The sequence below is a fragment of the Spermophilus citellus genome, assembly GCF_964194105.1.
Source record: "Spermophilus citellus genome assembly, chromosome: X".
Taxonomy (NCBI): Eukaryota; Metazoa; Chordata; class Mammalia; order Rodentia; family Sciuridae; genus Spermophilus; species Spermophilus citellus.
The window spans coordinates 126,420,972-126,439,675 of record NC_138190.1 but is presented as its reverse complement, the minus strand read 5'-3'; the positions used below and the strand labels follow the sequence as shown (position 1 = coordinate 126,439,675).

General features: G+C 33.4%; 1 protein-coding gene across 5 annotated transcripts in view; it reads left to right on the top strand.

The window, feature by feature from the left end:
* The window catches only part of ZNF280C (zinc finger protein 280C), a 58,153-nt gene that overhangs the window by 20,127 nt on the left and 19,322 nt on the right, over positions 1 to 18,704 (top strand). For all 5 annotated transcript variants that reach the window (XR_014019955.1, XM_081276794.1, XM_081276791.1 and 2 more), the window contains 7 exons: positions 1,980 to 2,070; positions 4,703 to 4,879; positions 5,024 to 5,130; positions 9,008 to 9,228; positions 12,109 to 12,266; positions 12,708 to 12,808; positions 13,540 to 13,686. Coding sequence is in view for 4 of the 5 variants with exons in the window: in XM_081276794.1 (XP_081132920.1) it covers positions 1,980 to 2,070; positions 4,703 to 4,879; positions 5,024 to 5,130; positions 9,008 to 9,228; positions 12,109 to 12,266; positions 12,708 to 12,808; positions 13,540 to 13,686 (1,002 nt within the window). In the remaining variant the exon portion in view is untranslated. The remainder of the gene's footprint in view (positions 1 to 1,979; positions 2,071 to 4,702; positions 4,880 to 5,023; positions 5,131 to 9,007; positions 9,229 to 12,108; positions 12,267 to 12,707; positions 12,809 to 13,539; positions 13,687 to 18,704) is intronic.

Here is an 18,704-nt window from a genome sequence, read left to right as displayed (position 1 = left end):
TACTATGAGTAAAGCAAGTACAACTGGGCATGGTGGTGCACACCTGTAATCCCAGCAATTTGGGAGGTTTAGGCATTCCTGTAATCCCTGCCAACTTAATAGGATCCTGTCTCAAAATAAAAAGGGCTGGGGGATGTAGCACAATAGTAGAGTGCCTCTGGGTTCAAACCCCAGTACTGCCAAAAATGAAAAATAAAAATAAGAAAGAAAAGGAAAAAAAAGGCAAATGCATTTTAAATTATCGGTGGCTATTATTTCTGTTGAAAAGATAAATGACTTGAAACTCGGAAGTGAATTTTCCAAAGTTATATAGTTTAAGTAAATAGACAGGTCTTCTAAATCCCAATATATCACCTCTTCTGGTACCTTTTTGAATCATTATGAGACATAAGAAATTTCTAATTGGAGAATTATTTTAACAAGTTATTTGTCAAATAATGTGTCTGTACTCTGAAATTATGGTACTTAATTGATCATATTTATCATTTCAGAAACAGTTTAAAATATTAACTTTATTTTGAGAACTTCAGTTAGAGAACTATTTTTGGAAATTGAAATGAATATTTTCCATTTTTAAGTGCAACTATTTAGAGAAAATACCTTTCAGTAAGATTGTGCTTGATTACAATTAAGTATAACCATTATTGTTTTTCTACAATAAATATAAAGGCTTATGCAGAAATCTGCCTGTTATGCCTCAAATTCTAGAGATGGAATGGTTTGGGTCACTTAATATTTATCTTCTTAACAAACTAACATCATTAGAAAACAGTAGCAAAGTAAAATTCTTACAATCTACTGATCTCAACTTCCTAGCACAAAACAAGCAAGCAGAATCTTTATATTCCCATTATAAAAGTAATGTATATTGGAGGAGTTAGAAAACAAAGAAGACATACTGTTGTGTGACTTTTGTTCTGGTACATGGTTAGTGTGGTATATAGAGTATAATAACCAGGGCCATATTAATATTGGTTTGATAACCTATTCCTCATTTTTCATTGAACACTGTATTGAGAACATATTTCTTTGTCAAAAGAAAAAGATTTCTCAAAAGCATGATGGTGAATGATATTTATTTAACCATTAATTTATTTAACCATTCTCCATTACCAGATATGAGCTTTTATTTCTTACTCTTCTAAATAATTCTCCATTAAACATTTCATTTGCATATCATAAATTCTTAGAAGTGGAATAATTGGATTAAAGGATATGAACTTATGAAAGCCCTTGAAAGATACTGCTAAAATTTTCTTAGAGAAAAGTTGTACCAAGCCGGGCATGGTGGCACATGCCTGTAATCCCAGCAGCTTGGGAGGCAGAGGCAGGAGGATTGTGAGTTCAAAGCCAGCCTTAGCAAAAGCAAGGCACTAAGCAACTCAGTGAGACCCTGTCTCTAAATAAAAATACCAAATAGGGCTGGGGATGTTGCTCAGGGGTTGAGTGTCCCTGAGTTCAATCCCCAGTACCAAAAAGAAAAAAGAAAATTTATTTATTGTCTCTTAGAATAATTTAAAAACAAACATAGAATATAAGGGAAAGAAAGAAAAGTTGTACCAAAATATAACCTCCATTTTGGGCTGACGTCGTGGTTTAGCGGTAGAGTGCTCGCCTAGCACATGGAAGGCTCTGGGTTAGATCCTCAGCACCACGTAAATAAATAAAATAAAGGTATTGTGTCCAACTACAACTAAAAATATAACCTCCACTTTGCCAATAATATTATTATTTTTAAATTTCAACTTTTAGTTTTAAGCTAATTTTTAAATTTCCAGAAAAATTACAAAAATAATGCAAGGAGTTCCCATATATCCTTACCCAATAGGGGTTAATTTTGGCAGAAACTAGTAATTACCTTTTTGTTTTATAGTTTATAGTAATTTAATCAATAAGGTTTTCTTCATTATGTTGGCACACAATTAAATTTGCCATTATAAAAACTTACAAAACAAAATTTTAACTATAACTTTTTACAGGATTTTTCAAAGAATTCGTCACAAGTTGAATCAGATGATTCTTCAGTCTTATTGTTTGGCTCGACCCAGGATACAACACCACTGTCCCCAGGTATACTGAAAAAATTTTGGAAGGTTTGGTTTAGCACTTTTTAATAAAAATTACAGAAGGAGGCATGATGAATATACATAGGGAATTAAATCTATCTTGAAGTCCGTACATTTTGTTAATTTTTTGTGTGTATTATAAGAATAGAGCTAATCATTTCTTATTTTTTCTTTTTTGGTTTGTACTGGGGATCAAACCCAGGAGTACTTAACCATTAATCCACATTTCCAGTCCTTTTTTTATTTTGAGACACAGTTTCAAGTAAGTTGCTTAAGGCCTCATTAAATTGTGTGAGGCTGGTCTTGAATTTGTGATCTTCCTGCCTCAGCCTGTTGAGTCACTGAGATTACAAGTGTTTGCTACCACATCTGTTTAGAGCTAATAATTTCTGAATTCCTTTCTTGGGTGATTTTATGTAAAACCATATTTAATAATGGAAGTTTTTTCTATTAAGTTTGCTAGCATGTATTCTTTGAACATATTCTCACATGGAACCAGCAACGGGTTTAAAAACCTTGGTACAATTTCTGTGAGTTTAAGAAGTCCTCTAATGCTCTAAATATTTTTAAAAATAAAGTATTAATTATTTGCAAGTCCATTAGTATGAGAACAAATGTATGGTTATAGTTGATTCCTTATTAGACTAGTATCTTTCTGTTCAAATGAATGATGTATAGATATTGTAGTTAAATATCATTATAGAGTAGTATTATAAAGTGACAGAACTAAAGAAGTAGTGATTTGCACATGATACATACTCAGTACATACCCATTGAAGGAATAGTAAAATTTTCTAATTGAATAATAATTACAGTTCTTTGTCTGCCATAATGAAGTTCTTCATTAACCAAAATAAATTATTGTGCCAGTGAAGGAATTTTATCTAGCTGAAAAATTCTCTATAATCAAAGAAATTACTATTTCTGTATTAGCTAAATTGATATATTTCATTAAATGGAGAAAGTGACAATTTTTTTTCAGTACTGGTGATTAAATTCAGGGGCATTCAACTACTGAGCTATAACCCCAGCCCTTTATTTTTTTATTTTGAGACAGTTTCATTAAAATGCTTAGCCTGGCCTCCAACTTGGGATACTCAGCCTAAGCCTCCTACTGAGTAGCTGGGATTATAGGCCTGAGCCACCCTACCCAGCTCACAAAAATTTTTTTTATGTTAAAATTTTTTACAAACAAATTAGTATACAACATTTATCAAACCCAAACTAAAAATTTATAGTAATATTAGTGCCCAAAGTATTTTCCCATTTTTTTATACTTGTTTGATGTTCACCTGTCTAGGTATCTAGTTAAATACCCATGAACCAAAATAAATAGGGAGATAAAATAGTTGTCTTAAATCTGAATTTACAAAGCCCATTGTTTATTTATAGAAAAAGTCTGAATTTCTAAAATTTCTAGTGGTTAAAGGCAGTGACTTCTAGCTGGGTATAGTGACTCATGCCTGTAATCCCAGCAGCTCAGGAGGCTGAGGCAGGAAGATAGCAAGATCAAGACCAGCCTCAGAATTAAAAAAAAAAAAAAATGACCAGCCTCAGCAACTTTATCAAGGCCCTAAGAAACTTAGCAAGACCTTGTCTCAAATAAGAAATAAATAGGGCTGGGGATGTGGCTCAGTGCTTAAGTGTCCCTGGGATCAATCTCCAGTATCCCCCCCCTCCACAAAAAGATAGTGACTCCTATTCTTACTTTAAAAGTTATTATATTGCAGAGAGTGGAACTTTGCCCTGAATGATAAACACTGTTATAGTTGGCTAGGAAGATATATATATTTAAGCCTCTTTTCTAATGATATTTGTTGCCTTTATCAGGTCACCTAAGCTCTTTACACTTCACGTTACTTTTCTCACACAATGCATTCATTCTCTAGATCTGAAATGAGCCATTTGGAGAGAAAATTGCTTATCTCATGGCTTTTTTTTGAGGCCCACATAAGTGATAAGTGAAAACTGCATCATAAGTTTTTAAATACTTAAACTGTTTTTTATAGTGATAATTATGAATGGTTGTATGTGGCATTTGTTTGGAAGCATGATTATTGAACTTGTGTCCAGTATGATCATAGAAGGTTCTTAGAGAAAATTGGATATGAACTTGATTTTGTTTTGTTTTGTTTTTGTGGTACTAGGTGGAGATTCTCTGTGCTTTTATTTTTCTTTCTTTTGGCTGGGAATTTTTGGGCCTGACTCCTTTCATGATAACCTGTTTAAATATTTCTTTTGAAAGTATCTTTAGAATTTTCCTGCATAAAGTTTATTTCATGAATTTGCTACATATATATAGTCCATAAAAGCTGTTTATACAGGGCTGGAACTGTTGCTCAGTTGGTAGAGTGCTTGCCTTGCATGCACAAGGCCCTGGATTCAATCCCCAGCACCAAAAAAAAAAAAAAAAAAAAAGCTGTTTGTACAGTTTCTACCTTTTGTTTATATAAATTATCAGCATGGTTTTTATTTTTTTGGTCATTTGTATAACACGGTAATTCAATTATATTACCTTTAGCCCCAAGGTAATTTTTATGTGATTTTAAATATAAGGCTATTTTAGTAGTAATGTTATGTAATAGTCTATACTAAAGTATTTATAAATATCTTTCCCACTATTTAAATCTTTGTAGACATGGATCAATCTTCCTTTGGATTAAAACGTCCTTCTACTTCTAAAGTAAACAGTGTTAATCAAAAAAAGCCAAAAGCCAGCGAAAGTGTTTCTGAAATAAATCCCTCATCTTCATTGTCTTTAAATAACTCCCCTTCAGAGGCGTCTTCCCAGGTTATGGTATCAACAACAACAGGTAAGTATGAAATCTGCCATATGAAAAAGAAATTGTATTATTTATAGAATTTTAGAAATTGTGATGAATTTTACAATGTTAGTGGTTATTTAAGGTTTAAAAAAAAGATGAATTTGAGTCATTAAAGTCCTTAATCTATTTTAGGTTCAAATACCTCAACTCAAAATAAAACTGGAGTACCTTTCCTAAGATCTTGTCCAAAGTGCAATATTCAATTCAGTCTTTTGGATCCTTTGAAATACCACATGAAGGTAAAGCTTTTTTCAAAATTTGAGTTTTTAAAATATGTACAAATCCATGAAAATATTCAGGATTAATCCATAGTAAAGCTGGTTTGTTCATATATTTAGATAATAAATCATCTCATATTGGTATTTCAGTATAACTCAAGTAAAAATTGATATTTGTAATGATTGTCTTTATAGAAGATTATAAAATCTTCCCATTCCTAAAATTTAAATTTTTTTGAAAATTTAGTTCATATACATGCCACAGTGCATTCATAGTGCACTTTAATTTTAAATGAAAATAGTGTTAATCAGAATGCTCTATTGACTATATCATGCCATTCTTCAAACATTTTGTAAAGCAGGCATTTTATTAGGCACTTGATTCTACATAAAACTTAAAATTCCTTTTATGTATTTTTAAAAATATTTTTTAGTTGTTGATGGATCTTTATTTTATTTATTTGTATGTGGCGCTAAGAATCGAACCCAGTACCTCACACATGCTAGGCAAGTGTGCTACCACTGAGCCACAACCCCAACCTTCTTTTTTTATGTATTTTTTATCCATTGTGACAAATGCATGCCACATGACTTGTTGAAAATCTTAGTTTCCCCATTTAATTTTCAACAGACTTCTAATGATAGGACATTGTATATGAAATGATAGTTTTAACTCAATCTGGGATATACTTTATATAGTTTCAAATGAGTTCTAGCTTTTCAGGAAACTCCTGAAATTAGGATTTAGGTGATTTTCAAAGTACTAATGAAGGTGTGGGATTTAGGAGAAACTCCACTTAAAATATTTTAGAAGATATTACAGTATTCTGTTTTGTCTGTATAAAGATAGTCTGTATTCTCTTTGCATGCCCAGTGTAAATGGCACGAAGTGGGGAAGGAAGCAAGAAAAAAGGTAATGTAGATGATATATGGGAAAGAAGGGATGAGAAGAGTGCAAAGCAAAGAAGCAACTTAGGAAAAGGTACTGCTCACTATTCTGAAGATTGGCATATTTTTATTGAAATTAAGCGTTTTTACAAAAAAATAGGGGGAAAAGACGTATTTTAAAATTCCAAATACAAATCTCTTTGGGGGCAAAACTATTGAATAGATTACTACACTTACTTCCCAGAGTGTATTTGAGAAAGGTGAATCCAAGTCTCACATTATCAATATTTTCTTTGGTATTTTCCTGTTCTAGTTTGTGGTGCTGCTCTTTAGGATATAGGTGGATATCTCTTTTATAATGTCATTGTGAATGTACCATTGACATTTTTTTAAATACCCTTTTTGTCAGATTGTTTCATGATTTTCATCTAAATTCCATTTTATGTGAATTTTATGTGATAGCAAGCTTACAACCCTTGCTTTTTTATTGTTTGCATTTACCTGTTATTTTCTTATTTAGCCTTTTATTTTCAACCTTTCCAAATCACTTTATTTTTTGTAGATTTCTTATTTTCATTAGTTTCTTTTGTAATCCTACATGAAAATCTTTGTTTTCATTCATTTAAGCCCATTTATATTCATTGATAGGAGAGATTTAATTGGTAAGATACATTTAATTGGTCTTGGTTCTGTTTTATTTTATTATGTTTTATTTTTTGAGTCTTTTATGTTGTACTTATTTTATGTGTACATAGCTTAGACTTTAGGAAAGTTACTGTTTTCCACCCTAACTTGTTTTGTTATATAGGCTTGTCCCTTTTTTAAACCACTTTACTGAGGTATGACAAGAAGCTGTACATACTTCGTACATACAATTCAGTGAGTTTGGAAATTAGTTTACAGCTGTGAAACCATCTACAGTCTATGCCATAAATATATTCATTACCTTAAAAGTTTGCAGCTGCCCATTGTATTATTTTTGTGATAAGAACACAACATAAAATCTACCCTCTTGGCAAATATTTTAAGTATGCAATACAGTATTGTTAACTGTAGGCACTATGCTGGTATAGTAGGCCATTAGGGCTTAGTCATGCTGAATAACTGAACTTTCATACTCTTTGACTAATACTAAACTTCCCCATTTGCTCCTTCTCCCAGATCATGGCAACTACCAGTCTATCCTCTGTATTATTAGTCCGACTATTTTAGATTTCTCTTAAAAGAGGAATCATGGTATTGTCCTTGCTGGTTTATTTCACTTAATATAATATCTTGCAAGTCTATCCATTGTTCAAATGGTAGAATTTCTTTCTTTTTTAAGGCTGAATAATATTCATAGTGTGTGTGTGTGTGTGTGTGTGTGTGTGTACACACACACACACACACACCATGTTCTCTTTATCCATTTGTATTTAGATTGCTTTTAGTTCTTAGCTATTGTGAATAATGATACAATGAACACAAGATTGCAGATTTGCCTTTGAAATCCTAATTGCAATTTCTTTGGATATGTACCCAGAAATAACACTGTTGGATTTTTTGGTACTTGTTTTTAATTTTTGAGGAATTTCCGTATGTTTTCCACTGTGGCTGCACCAGTATATATTCCCATTATGGGTATACATTTTCTCCACATTGTCACCAACACTTATCTTTTGTCTTTTTGGTAAAGTTTGAGGTGATAATTTGTCGTGGTTTGATTTGTATTTCCCTGATAATTAATGTTGTTGAGTGCCTTTTCACCTACCTGTTAGCTATTTCTATATCTGCTTTTGAGAAATGTCTTATTCAGTTCCTGTATCCATTTTTAAATCAGTTTGGTTTTTTTTCTGTTGACTTATAAGAGTTCTTGTATGTTTTAGATATTAACCTTTTATCAGATCTGTGGTTTGTGAATATTCTCTCCTATTTTTGTTTTTAAATGATTCTAAGTGACAATAAATAAATTTTCTTTCTTTCTTTCTTTCTTTCCTTTTTTTTTTTTTTTTTTTTTTTGGTACTGGGGATTGAACGCAGGGGCACTCACCCACTGAGCCTCATTCCCAACCCTGTTTTGTATATTATTTAGAGACAGGGTCTCACTGAGTTGCTTAGTGCCTTGCTTTTGTTGAGGCTGGCGTTGAACTTGAGATCCTCCTGCCTTAGCCTCCCAAGCTGCTGGAGTTACAGGAGTATGCCACCACACCTTACCCTGAATACATTTTCTTATTGAGAGAAAAGGCTTATGTATGAAAGTATTCCACAATAGGATCAGTTTATGTGAGGTTTTGATTTTATTCATGAGATAGACTTCCCTGTCTAATATTTAAGCATTCTAGATAGAATGTGTTGAGGTTTGCAAGATATAATTGATGCTTCTTTATTTGTGAGACACATATCTTCTAGCACCTTAACTCTGGAGAATGGCAGGTTAGCAATGCTTAGAGTCTGCTTCCAACCAAGCTTACTAAAGTACTACTTTGTTATTTAATAATTAAGCTTATACATAGTCATTTCAAACAACCTTTTCTTTAAGCTATATCTTGCTGCAAATATGAAATATATTATTTTTGGCCAAGAAGCAAATTATTAAGTATTTACATCTATAAATATATAAGTCAAATATATAGATATCCCTGACCTTAAGGATTTCAATTTGTTTTTGAAGCTATTTCTTTATCAATATAGTAAGTATTTATTGTTAGAATTGTTCAAAATTTATAAAAGAAAGCCAACATTTTGGTGAATGTCCTTCCAGATATATTGCCATGCACAGTTTTATATGATCTGGCCCTAGATGTAAACACAGAATTCATTTTTATTTATTTGAATATTATTTTAATTGTAGATGGACCCAATATCTTTATTTATTTATTTTTATGTGGTGCTGAGGATTGAACCCAGTGCCTCACACATGTGAGGCAAGTGCTCTACCACTGAGCCACAACCCCAGCCCAAACACAGAATTCATTTTTGACCTTTCACTTTTAAAAGAGATATAAGAAGGCTTTTTTCCCCTTCTTTTTAGCGTTGTTGCCCGGACATGATAAATAACTTAATGGAAAGTGTTAAAACAGAACTTTCATGTGCCGAAGACAAAACTAATACTGGTTCAGAGAAAGGAAAATTGATCATGTTAGTTAGTGACTTTTATTATGGAAGACATGAAGGAGCCATGGAAGAAGAACCGAAGACTTACACAACCTTTAAATGCTTCAGTTGCTTGAAAGTTCTTAAAAATAATATTAGGTATGTAAATATTTACTTATAATTGTTTCACAATTAGATACTACAATGTATAAAATCCTGAATTTTGGAATATGAATATTATATTATTTTCTTTCTCACTCTAGGTAAAACAGTATGTTGAAAATATTTTGCCCTCTCTTTATTTTTTCTTTTTTTAATATTTTTTTTTATTTGTAGATGGACATAATACCTTTATTTTATTTATTTTCGTGTAGTGCTGAGAATCAAACCCAGTGCCTCACATGCTCTAGGCAAGCCTCTACCACTGAGCTATAATCCTAGCCCTTTTGCTCTCTTATATTTTAGTAGTAATACTACTATTATTAGTAATACTTGTATTACTTCTGGATCTCCATAATCATATTTTTTCAGTTAGTTTAAGAAAGGACAAAATATATTATAACTTAAGGAAAATTTCTTCTTTGCTATCTATATAACAGTGAACTAAGAGTTTTGTAACATGTTTTTATTTTCTAGTTGCTTGTGAATCTTACATACCTTTTTTTTTACTTTTTTTTGTTGTATATGGACACAATACCTTTATTTTATTTATTTGTTTTTATGTGGCTCTGAGGATTGAACCCAGTGTCTCACAGATGCTAGGCAAGTGCACTACCACTGAGCTACAGCCACAGCCCCTTAACATTTCTTTATATCACAAGAAAAAATACATTATCTAATCTAACCTCCATGCTGGTCTTATTTAATGCTCAAATTTTTCTGTTTGTACTTAAATTTTTTAACATATTTACCTATAGAGATAGTGATTTTTTTGGTGGTCATCTTTTAGAGACATTCAAGTTCTATGAAACATGTTTGCTTTGATTTTATGATTTAATACATTTTAAAACAGATTTAATTTCCAGTGGAATTTTTAAAAATTTATTTATTTATTCTAATTTGTTATACATGCCAGCAGAATGCATTTCAGTTCATAGTACACATATAGAGCACAATTTTCATGTCTCTGGTTGTACACAAAGTAGAGTCACACCCTCCAGTGGAATTTTAAAGATTTTATACATGTATGTTTTAAATTTTAAGAACTTGTACTTTGTAGTCTTTGAGTTATGTGTTACATTACATATCTTAACATTTCAAATGAGGTAGTAGCAAAACAAAGTAACAAGACATCTCAATAGGTATTTTTCATTGCTTGTGTAGCCTGATATTTATATTAAGTGAGGTTGTTTTTCTAACATTTTATAATAAAAATTTTTGAATATTCAACAAAATTAAAAAATTTTACAGTGACCATCTGTTTATTACCTCAATTCTTTTTTTAAAGAGAGAGAATTTTTTAATATTTATTTTTTTAGTTTTCAGTGGACACATTTTATTTTATTTCTATGTGGTGCTGAGGATCGAACCCAGTGCCCCGGGCGCGCATGCCAGGCGAGCGCGTTACTGCATGAGCCACATCCCCAGCCCTTATCAACACAATTCTACCATTAACATTTTACTATACAAGTTGAGTATCCCTTATCCAAAATTCTTGGCACAAGAAATGCTTCAGATTTGGGATATTTTATCAGATTTTGGAATATTTGCATATATCTATAATGAGATGTCTTGAATTCAAGACCCAAGTCTAAACACAATTTTTTTTTTGTTTCTCATGTCCCTTATACACATAGCCTAAAGGTGATTTTATATAATATTTATGGTATACTTGGCATTTTGCCTGTGACTCATCATATGAAGTAAGGTGCAGAATTTTCACCTTATGGTATCATGGTGCACAAAAGTTTTAGATTTTGGAGCATTTCAAATTTGAGATTTTCAGATTAGGGATGCTAAGCTTGTACTTGTTTTACCACATATGTATTTATTCATAGAACCATTTGATTTTTTGGATAGTTTTCAAAGTAAATTGCAGACATTTTCCAAAACCAAAGGAATAAAGAAGATATTGCAAGGTGTTTCATAATCAACTCTAAAAAGAAGCAGTGTTTTGAAGGTGTAAAAAAGAGATAAATGTTAAACTTTCACAATGATTGCTATCTAGTCCACCCTGTTTCAAGATTTTCTTTAGGAACTTATAGTGAGTTATTATAAGTAGTTGACCCATTCTTAAAATTGTTGCTTTGATTGAAACTTTACTTTGAAATTCAGCCAAAAGCTTCAGTACACTCTTCAAAGTAGGTATGCCCATTTATTGTATACTCTGTGCCTTAAATGACATTCTGTAAGGAAAAATGAACAATTTGTGTTTTTTTTAAAGAGAGGGAGGAGAGAGAGAGAGAGTTTTTAAATATTTATTTTCTTTTTGACGGACACAACCTCTTTGTTTGTTTGTGGTGCTGAGGATCGAACCCGGGCCGCACACATGCCAGGCGAGTGCGCTACCACTTGAGCCACATCCCCAGCCCAACAATTTGTAACAACAGTAAGCCAGTATCACTAAATAAAGCAAAAGGTTCTTTTAATTATTATTATTATTTTTACATGCATTTTGAAACCAAGATACAAATACATACATATATATCTTCAAAATCTTCAAAAGATTTCTTTCATGACTCCATAGCTACTGTTGGTGGTAGTTTTCTTTCTATAAGTGTTTTATTTTGAAATGTAAATAGTATTTCATGTGTTGAAAAGAAGCCTGCTATTTTTCTTTACCCAGAACGTTTTGAAACAAGATGAAAAGAAAAAATGTTTAGTGAGCCACTTAATGAATAAAGTACACACTTTTTTGTGTGTGATGGGGTCCTGCTGTTTTGCCCAGGTGTTTTTTTTAGAGGACTTTAAGGCCTTGGAGATATTATTTTGATTTAGTCAGACAACTGTATTTTTAAAATTTAAGATCAGACATTTATTTGTGAGGTTTCTCTCTGGCTATAAATCTGAATCTTTGTACCTATTGACAATGATTTATAGGTTCATGAACCATATGAAGCACCATTTGGAACTCGAGAAGCAGAACAGTGAGAGCTGGGAAAACCACACCACCTGCCAGCACTGCTACAGGCAGTATCCCACGCCCTTCCAGTTGCAGTGCCACATTGAGAGTACTCACACTCCCCATGAGTTTTCTAGTAAGTGACAATCCTTGAAATTATGAATATTACTGATTTTGATCATCTAAACTATGAAAGAACCTTAAGAATCCTGATGGTAAAATAGACCTTGAGGGTAAAATTTTAAAAACAGTTTTTAACTCTTATACTTAAATAAAATTTGTTACTAAAATTGAAATGCCTCTTGTAAACAATTCATTAATATTTCTATATTTTTGGTTTATCTGAAAAATGTGGCTAAAACTAGTAGTACACTTCCCTCAGTGATGTTATGAGAATTAAATAAGCTAAATAATGCCCTTAGAACAATGTTAATAGTGATAGAATTATTAGAACACCCTCACTGTTATTTCTACCACTATTACTGTTACTTCTTGTTGTCATTGTTACAGATGTACAAAATGCATCCTTTTTAAATATACATCCTTAAAATTGTGTGATTTTTCTCCCCACTTGCAGCCATTTGCAAAATCTGTGAATTGTCATTTGAAACAGAGCATATTCTTTTACAACATATGAAGGATACTCATAAACCCGGTGAAATGCCATATATTTGCCAGGTACACAGATTTTTTTGTATACTTAGGTGTCTATTTAATTTTCAGGTGCCATGAAATAATGTTGTTCTTTGGATTTTTGACCATTTGAGGTAGTTATCGTACTAAAATTGAAGAGCCTCTTCATTAGTGAAAACTCCCTTGGGGGTGGTAGGCTAGATTTGCCTTGTGGGCCATAGTTTGTTGACCCTCCTGTTCTGGGCAAAGAGATATCCTGCTGGAGAAAGAAACCTAAAGGCTTATCATATTAGGGGAGAATGTAGACATTACAGGAAAACAGAAAATGCTTCTATTTATAGAGAACCCAATTACATGTTTTGGGACCATTGTTTTTCCAGAATTTAAAGTGACTGTCAGTAATAAGAAAGCAAGGTAAAGATAAATTGCCACTGTTTCATAGCCTTTAAAAATCTAAAGAAGAAAATACTTTTTTGTATAGCAGGAAAAGCTTTACAGAACAAGAGGCATCAAAGTTTGAAAATTCAAGTCAAGATGGGGATGGTGAAAAGAAGGGAGTCTATGTTTTGGAATATACACCTAACTTTGAAAGATAACACTTCAGTTTCAGAGTTATCTTTATTACTTTTACTAATAGGACTCTTGGTTGCATAGACAGTAAAGCTAAACTAGTAGTTCAGAATATTCTTAACAAGTACCTCATCATGGCTAATTTGATGTCATTTTATACAAGTTATAAAGCTTCAGGTTAAACTAAAACTTCTTTATATTTTTAGGTTTGCCAGTTTAGATCTTCAACATTTTCTGATGTAGAAACTCATTTTAGAGCATCCCATGAAAACACGAAGAACTTGCTGTGTCCATTCTGCCTCAAAGTTAGTAGAATGGCAACCCCCTATATGAATCATTACATGAAACATCAGGTGAGATTTAGTAGTTCATATTTGTTTGCATTGTTTTGATGAAATGTTAGACATACTTAGAATATTGGTTAAATTTCTTCTGAACAGGAAGCAAAGTTGCTCTGAAAGACATAATTAATTTACAGTTTATGCTTGTGAAACTTTCATTTCTTTCCCTTGCCTGCTTTCTGATGATGTTGAGGCTTATATACAATAAACGTTCTGAAAGGTAGTTAGAAAAGAGGGAAAGAGGAAGATGAGTGGAATATTCAGGTTGGATATTTTAGGGTCCAAGAGTGGTAGACACAGGAATGATTTTGAAGGTGGTTATCAAGAGTAGGGAAAAGAATATGTGAACCAAGGAAGCTTAAGACTGAGGACTCATAACCTTCTATTTTCCTTTTTTCCTCCAACCTTACTTCTACTTCCCAACTTTCTGTTACTGGAAGACCTGTGGTTGTCATCAGTGACCCAGAATGGTCTCTTGTAGCAGCTTATAGCAAAAGAAACAGCAGTGACCCTTATTACCAGATATGTGAATTATGCTGGAGAACTATATTTAGGTTGCAATTCTTTCCTGTATAACTTTGTACAGTTCTGCTATGTAATTTCTATGATACCAGTATTAGTGCTTGTACCTTTCCCTTGAATTCTCATTCCCCCCCCCCCCACTGGTTCTTTTCCTGAAACAATTAGACTGTCACTTGGGCTGAAAACTTACATGAAGCAGTGAGCCTGTTCTTGGATGTTTAAAAGAGTAACAGTGCTTCTGTCAAAATCAGAAGTCAGTGGATTTACTGAATCTGATTATGTAATCAAGCTTTGCCTCCTTACTGATCAGCTTATTATATTTTCTTATTATTGACTGCATTGTCATGGCCAATTTATTAAGTACTGGTGCTAATATGGGTTTTGGTTATAGTCATTAGATAATCATGAAATCAACTTGTAGTTGTTAATTGGAAAAAATTATTAAAGAATTTTTAGACACATTCAGGATTGTCAGTGTTACCACTGCCATGGTACCAATGTATTTATTTTTTTATCCTGGTCAGCTATCATGTTCTTAAGAAACTCTGGCAAAATCTTTCCATTCAAGGATTTCCCCAACAGTGTTCCATCAGGTATTAATAGGTATTCTCACAAATTGTTCATAATAAATTTCACAAATGGCTGGGCTTACAAAATTAGTAGGATTTTTTGCTGTGTTTAAAATCCAGACTTTTTAGAGCTTTTAATATCCTAACAGAAATTATACATCTTGGGCTGGGGTTGTAGCTCTGTGGTAGAGCACTCACCTAGCATGTGTAAGGCACTGGGTTTGATCCTCAGTACCACTTAAAAAATAAATAAATAAAATAAAAGTATTATGTCCACCTACAACTAAAAAGAAGAAGAAAATATAAATTTGAGGTGCAATGGCGCATGCTTGTTATTCTAGCATCTTGACAAGCTGAAGTAGGAGGATTCCAAGTTCTAGACAAGCCTCAGCAATTTAGCAATGCCCTGTCTCAAAATAAAAAGGTCTGGGGATGTGGCTCAGTGGTAAAGCAACCCTGAGTTCAATCCTCGGTACCAATATATATATATATATAAATCTTCAAGTAGGACACAGTACATAATATTCCTTAAACTTGTTTGACCATTCTACCTTTTTTGTTGTTGTTGTTGATTGATTGTTTTGGTACCAGGGATTGAACTCAGGGGCACTTGGCCACTGAGCCACATCCTCAGCCCTATTTTGTATTTTATTTAGAGACAGAGTCTCACTGAGTGGCTTAGTGCCTTGCTTTTGCTGAGACTGGCTTTGAACTCATGATCCTCCTGCCTTAGCCTCCCGAGCCACTGGGATTACAGGTGTGTGCCACTGTGACCGGCTTCTACCCTTTATTTGTATGATACCTATTAACATTTCTTAAGGAATAGAATTTGAGAAACACTATTCTTTGTGCTCTGTACTTCAACTTTTGGCTTTTGATTTTGAAAAGAATGAAATAAAAAGCAGTACTCTCCCTGCTTCATAATGAGGCTTTTAGCATAATTCTTTCCTTTGCTTTACTAGGCTCCAGAGTATGTGGATATAGACATGGAGTGAGTGATACATGCTTAGAAAGGTAGAAATTGATAGGTAGGCTATGTGGACTGTGTCTCTTTAAGTTCTTTATCTGATCTGTAGTCACTCTAAATGCCCTAGTTCATATGTCCCAACTTACCAGGTGTGTTGGAAAGAGTTATCCCAGCACGTCTGAGTTGTCTGATGAGGGCCTGCTTCTTGATTTATAGATAGTCATCTTATCACTGTGTCCTTACCTGGCAAAGGGGTCCCAAGAGAGCTTTCCAGGGTCCCTTTTATGAGGACACTAACCCCATTTATGAGGGCCTCAGCTTCATGACCTAATTACCTTCCAAAAACCTCACCTCCCATGCTATCGCATTAGAGGCTAGGATTTCAGCATATGAATTGGGATGAGACTTAAACATTTGACCCATCACAGGAGTTCAATTTTTTTTTCTTTCCTTTTTTAAAATACATAGACACAATATCTTTATTTTGTTTTTTATTTTTATGTGGTGCTGAGAATCGAACCCAGTGCCTCCTGTGTGAGGCAAGTGCTCTGCCACTGAGCCACAACCCCAGCCTTTTTTTTTTTTTTGATAAGTTTCATGTATCTAAGAGGTAGGCAGTCACCAATAAAAATGAAAAGAATCTATTGATCAAAGGATCATCAGGCATCCCTCAAGTTATTTTCAGTTTGTGTATTATTCACTAAATACTCAAAAGCTAGAACTGAGCAGGATTATAATCTTATAATAGAAATGACATTATTAGTGCAATTTTAGACAATAAGAATCATTAAACCTGTAGTTTATTCTACAGGTTTTTGAAGACTTCGATTGTAACTTTTTTTCTAAAAAAATAAATACATTATCATGTCTTGAGTGATTTTAGTGCTAGCAATTCAGTTTGTATAACTTTTATGAAAGGATGAAAGAATTCAGATGTGTTAAATATCTTCATTAACTCCTTAGTAATAAGAATATGCAGTTACCATATACTAATCATTTGCCATATGACAGCCACTGGTGCTTTTATGTGCACTATTTTGTTTAATATTTATAGTCACACTATTAAGCAGGTATGTAATTGCTTCTTTTTTATAGGTGAGGAAATAAAGCTTTATAGAGAGTAACTTGCATAATATCACATTCTCCAATAAATGGCAAAGCCAAAAATTGACTTAAGAGTCCAAGTTTTTACTACAGACCCATATTCCACACACTGATATGAGGCCTAAAGAGAGATATTACTCATTACCCATGAAAAATCACTCAAATCACCCAAACATTATAATATGCTTGTCAAAAAGTTCAAGTCAGACAACTTTCTTCTTTACTCTTGGAACTTCACATTACTGTTTCTTTGGTTGAATATCATGTTATTTTTAAAAGGTACTATATCATCATCATCATCATCGTCCTTAGCATCTTGAATGTATACATGCATAAGAGGGAATAGTAGATTAATGTCTCCAACCTCAGGGCTCTGTGCAAATGCTCACTGAATGGAATGGTAGACATTTTGAACTAGCTAAATTGTGCCTGCTGCTTGTGTGTGGTCTGTCAGTCTCTTGCTGTCTGCCTCATTAATTAACAAATATTTATTGAACCTAATAAATGCCAGGGACTGTTTTAGGTATTGGGAATACAGAAGTGAGAAAAGCAAAGTTTGTGCCCTCTGGAATTTACATTGTTGTGGAAAAACAACATGTTTGCACATGTTTGTGTGTGCATGCACAGGTGTGCAAGTAAGGAGGAAGATCTGAATGTATGTGTATGCTAGCTGGTGGCAAGTACAATGGGAAAAATACAAATGGATAGGAAGTTGCCTTCTTAGGTGAAGGAGTGGTTTCTGTTTTTTGTATGAGGTAAAAAACAGGGGGCCTCTTCAAAGGAGATAAGGGAGTAAGTCTTGTAGCTATCTGGGACAGACTATTCCAGGCAAAGGATAATAAAGTGAGCATATACCTAGGATGTTCAAGAAACAGCAAGGAGGTCAGTGTAGCTACATCACAAAACAAGTAAAAAGAGATGAGGTTGCAGCAATAGAAAATAAGCCAGATTATATAGGACCACCTTATAAGCTAGAGTCAGGATTCTGGAGTATTAAGGAAAGCCACTTTCAGAAGTTTACGTATATGAAAGATATGCATTGTTTTTAACATCGCTCTGGCAGCCATAAGAAGAATTGACTGTAATGGGATTGAAGGGTGGAAACAGGGAGAAAAATAGAAGCCTATTGCAAGAGTTTACGTAAGTGGTTGGTTTTATACTAGAGGGAGTGGTAGAAGTGGTTAGAGGTGATGAGTGATGAGTTTTTTTGTTTGTTTGGTACTAGGGATTGAACCCAACCCAGGGATGCTTTGCCTTTAAGTGACATCCCCAACCCTTTTTAAAAAAATATTTTTCTTTAGTTGTAGATGAACACAATGACTTTATTTTATTTATTTATTTTTATGGTGCTGAGGATCGAACCTAGTGCCTCACATATGCTAGCGAGCACTCTATCACTGAGCCCCAACCCAGCTCCCAACCCTTTTTAATTTTTATTTTGAGACAGGATCTCCCTATGTTGCTTAGGACCTCACTATGTTTTGAGGCTGGCCTTGAATTTGCAGTCCTCCTGAGTTACTTCAGTTACTGGCACACACCAGTGTGCCTAACTTGATGGAGATGATGAGAAATGAAAAGATTATAAATGTCTTTTGAAGATATTGCTAATACATTTTATTAATGGGTTGAATATAAGGTATAAGAAAAAGGAGTTAAGAATAACCAGGCTTTCTCCTTTTTTCCTTTTGTCCTACACAGCTGTGGAAATAGAGTTCCCATATACCGAGACATTGGCAAAACTAGGGAGGAACACATTCTCTCGCCATCACATCCACATACACACAAACACATACACACACACATACACAGTGAAACAAAGATGTCAAGTAGGTATTTGGATTGTGGCTATTTAAAGCCATGAAACTGAC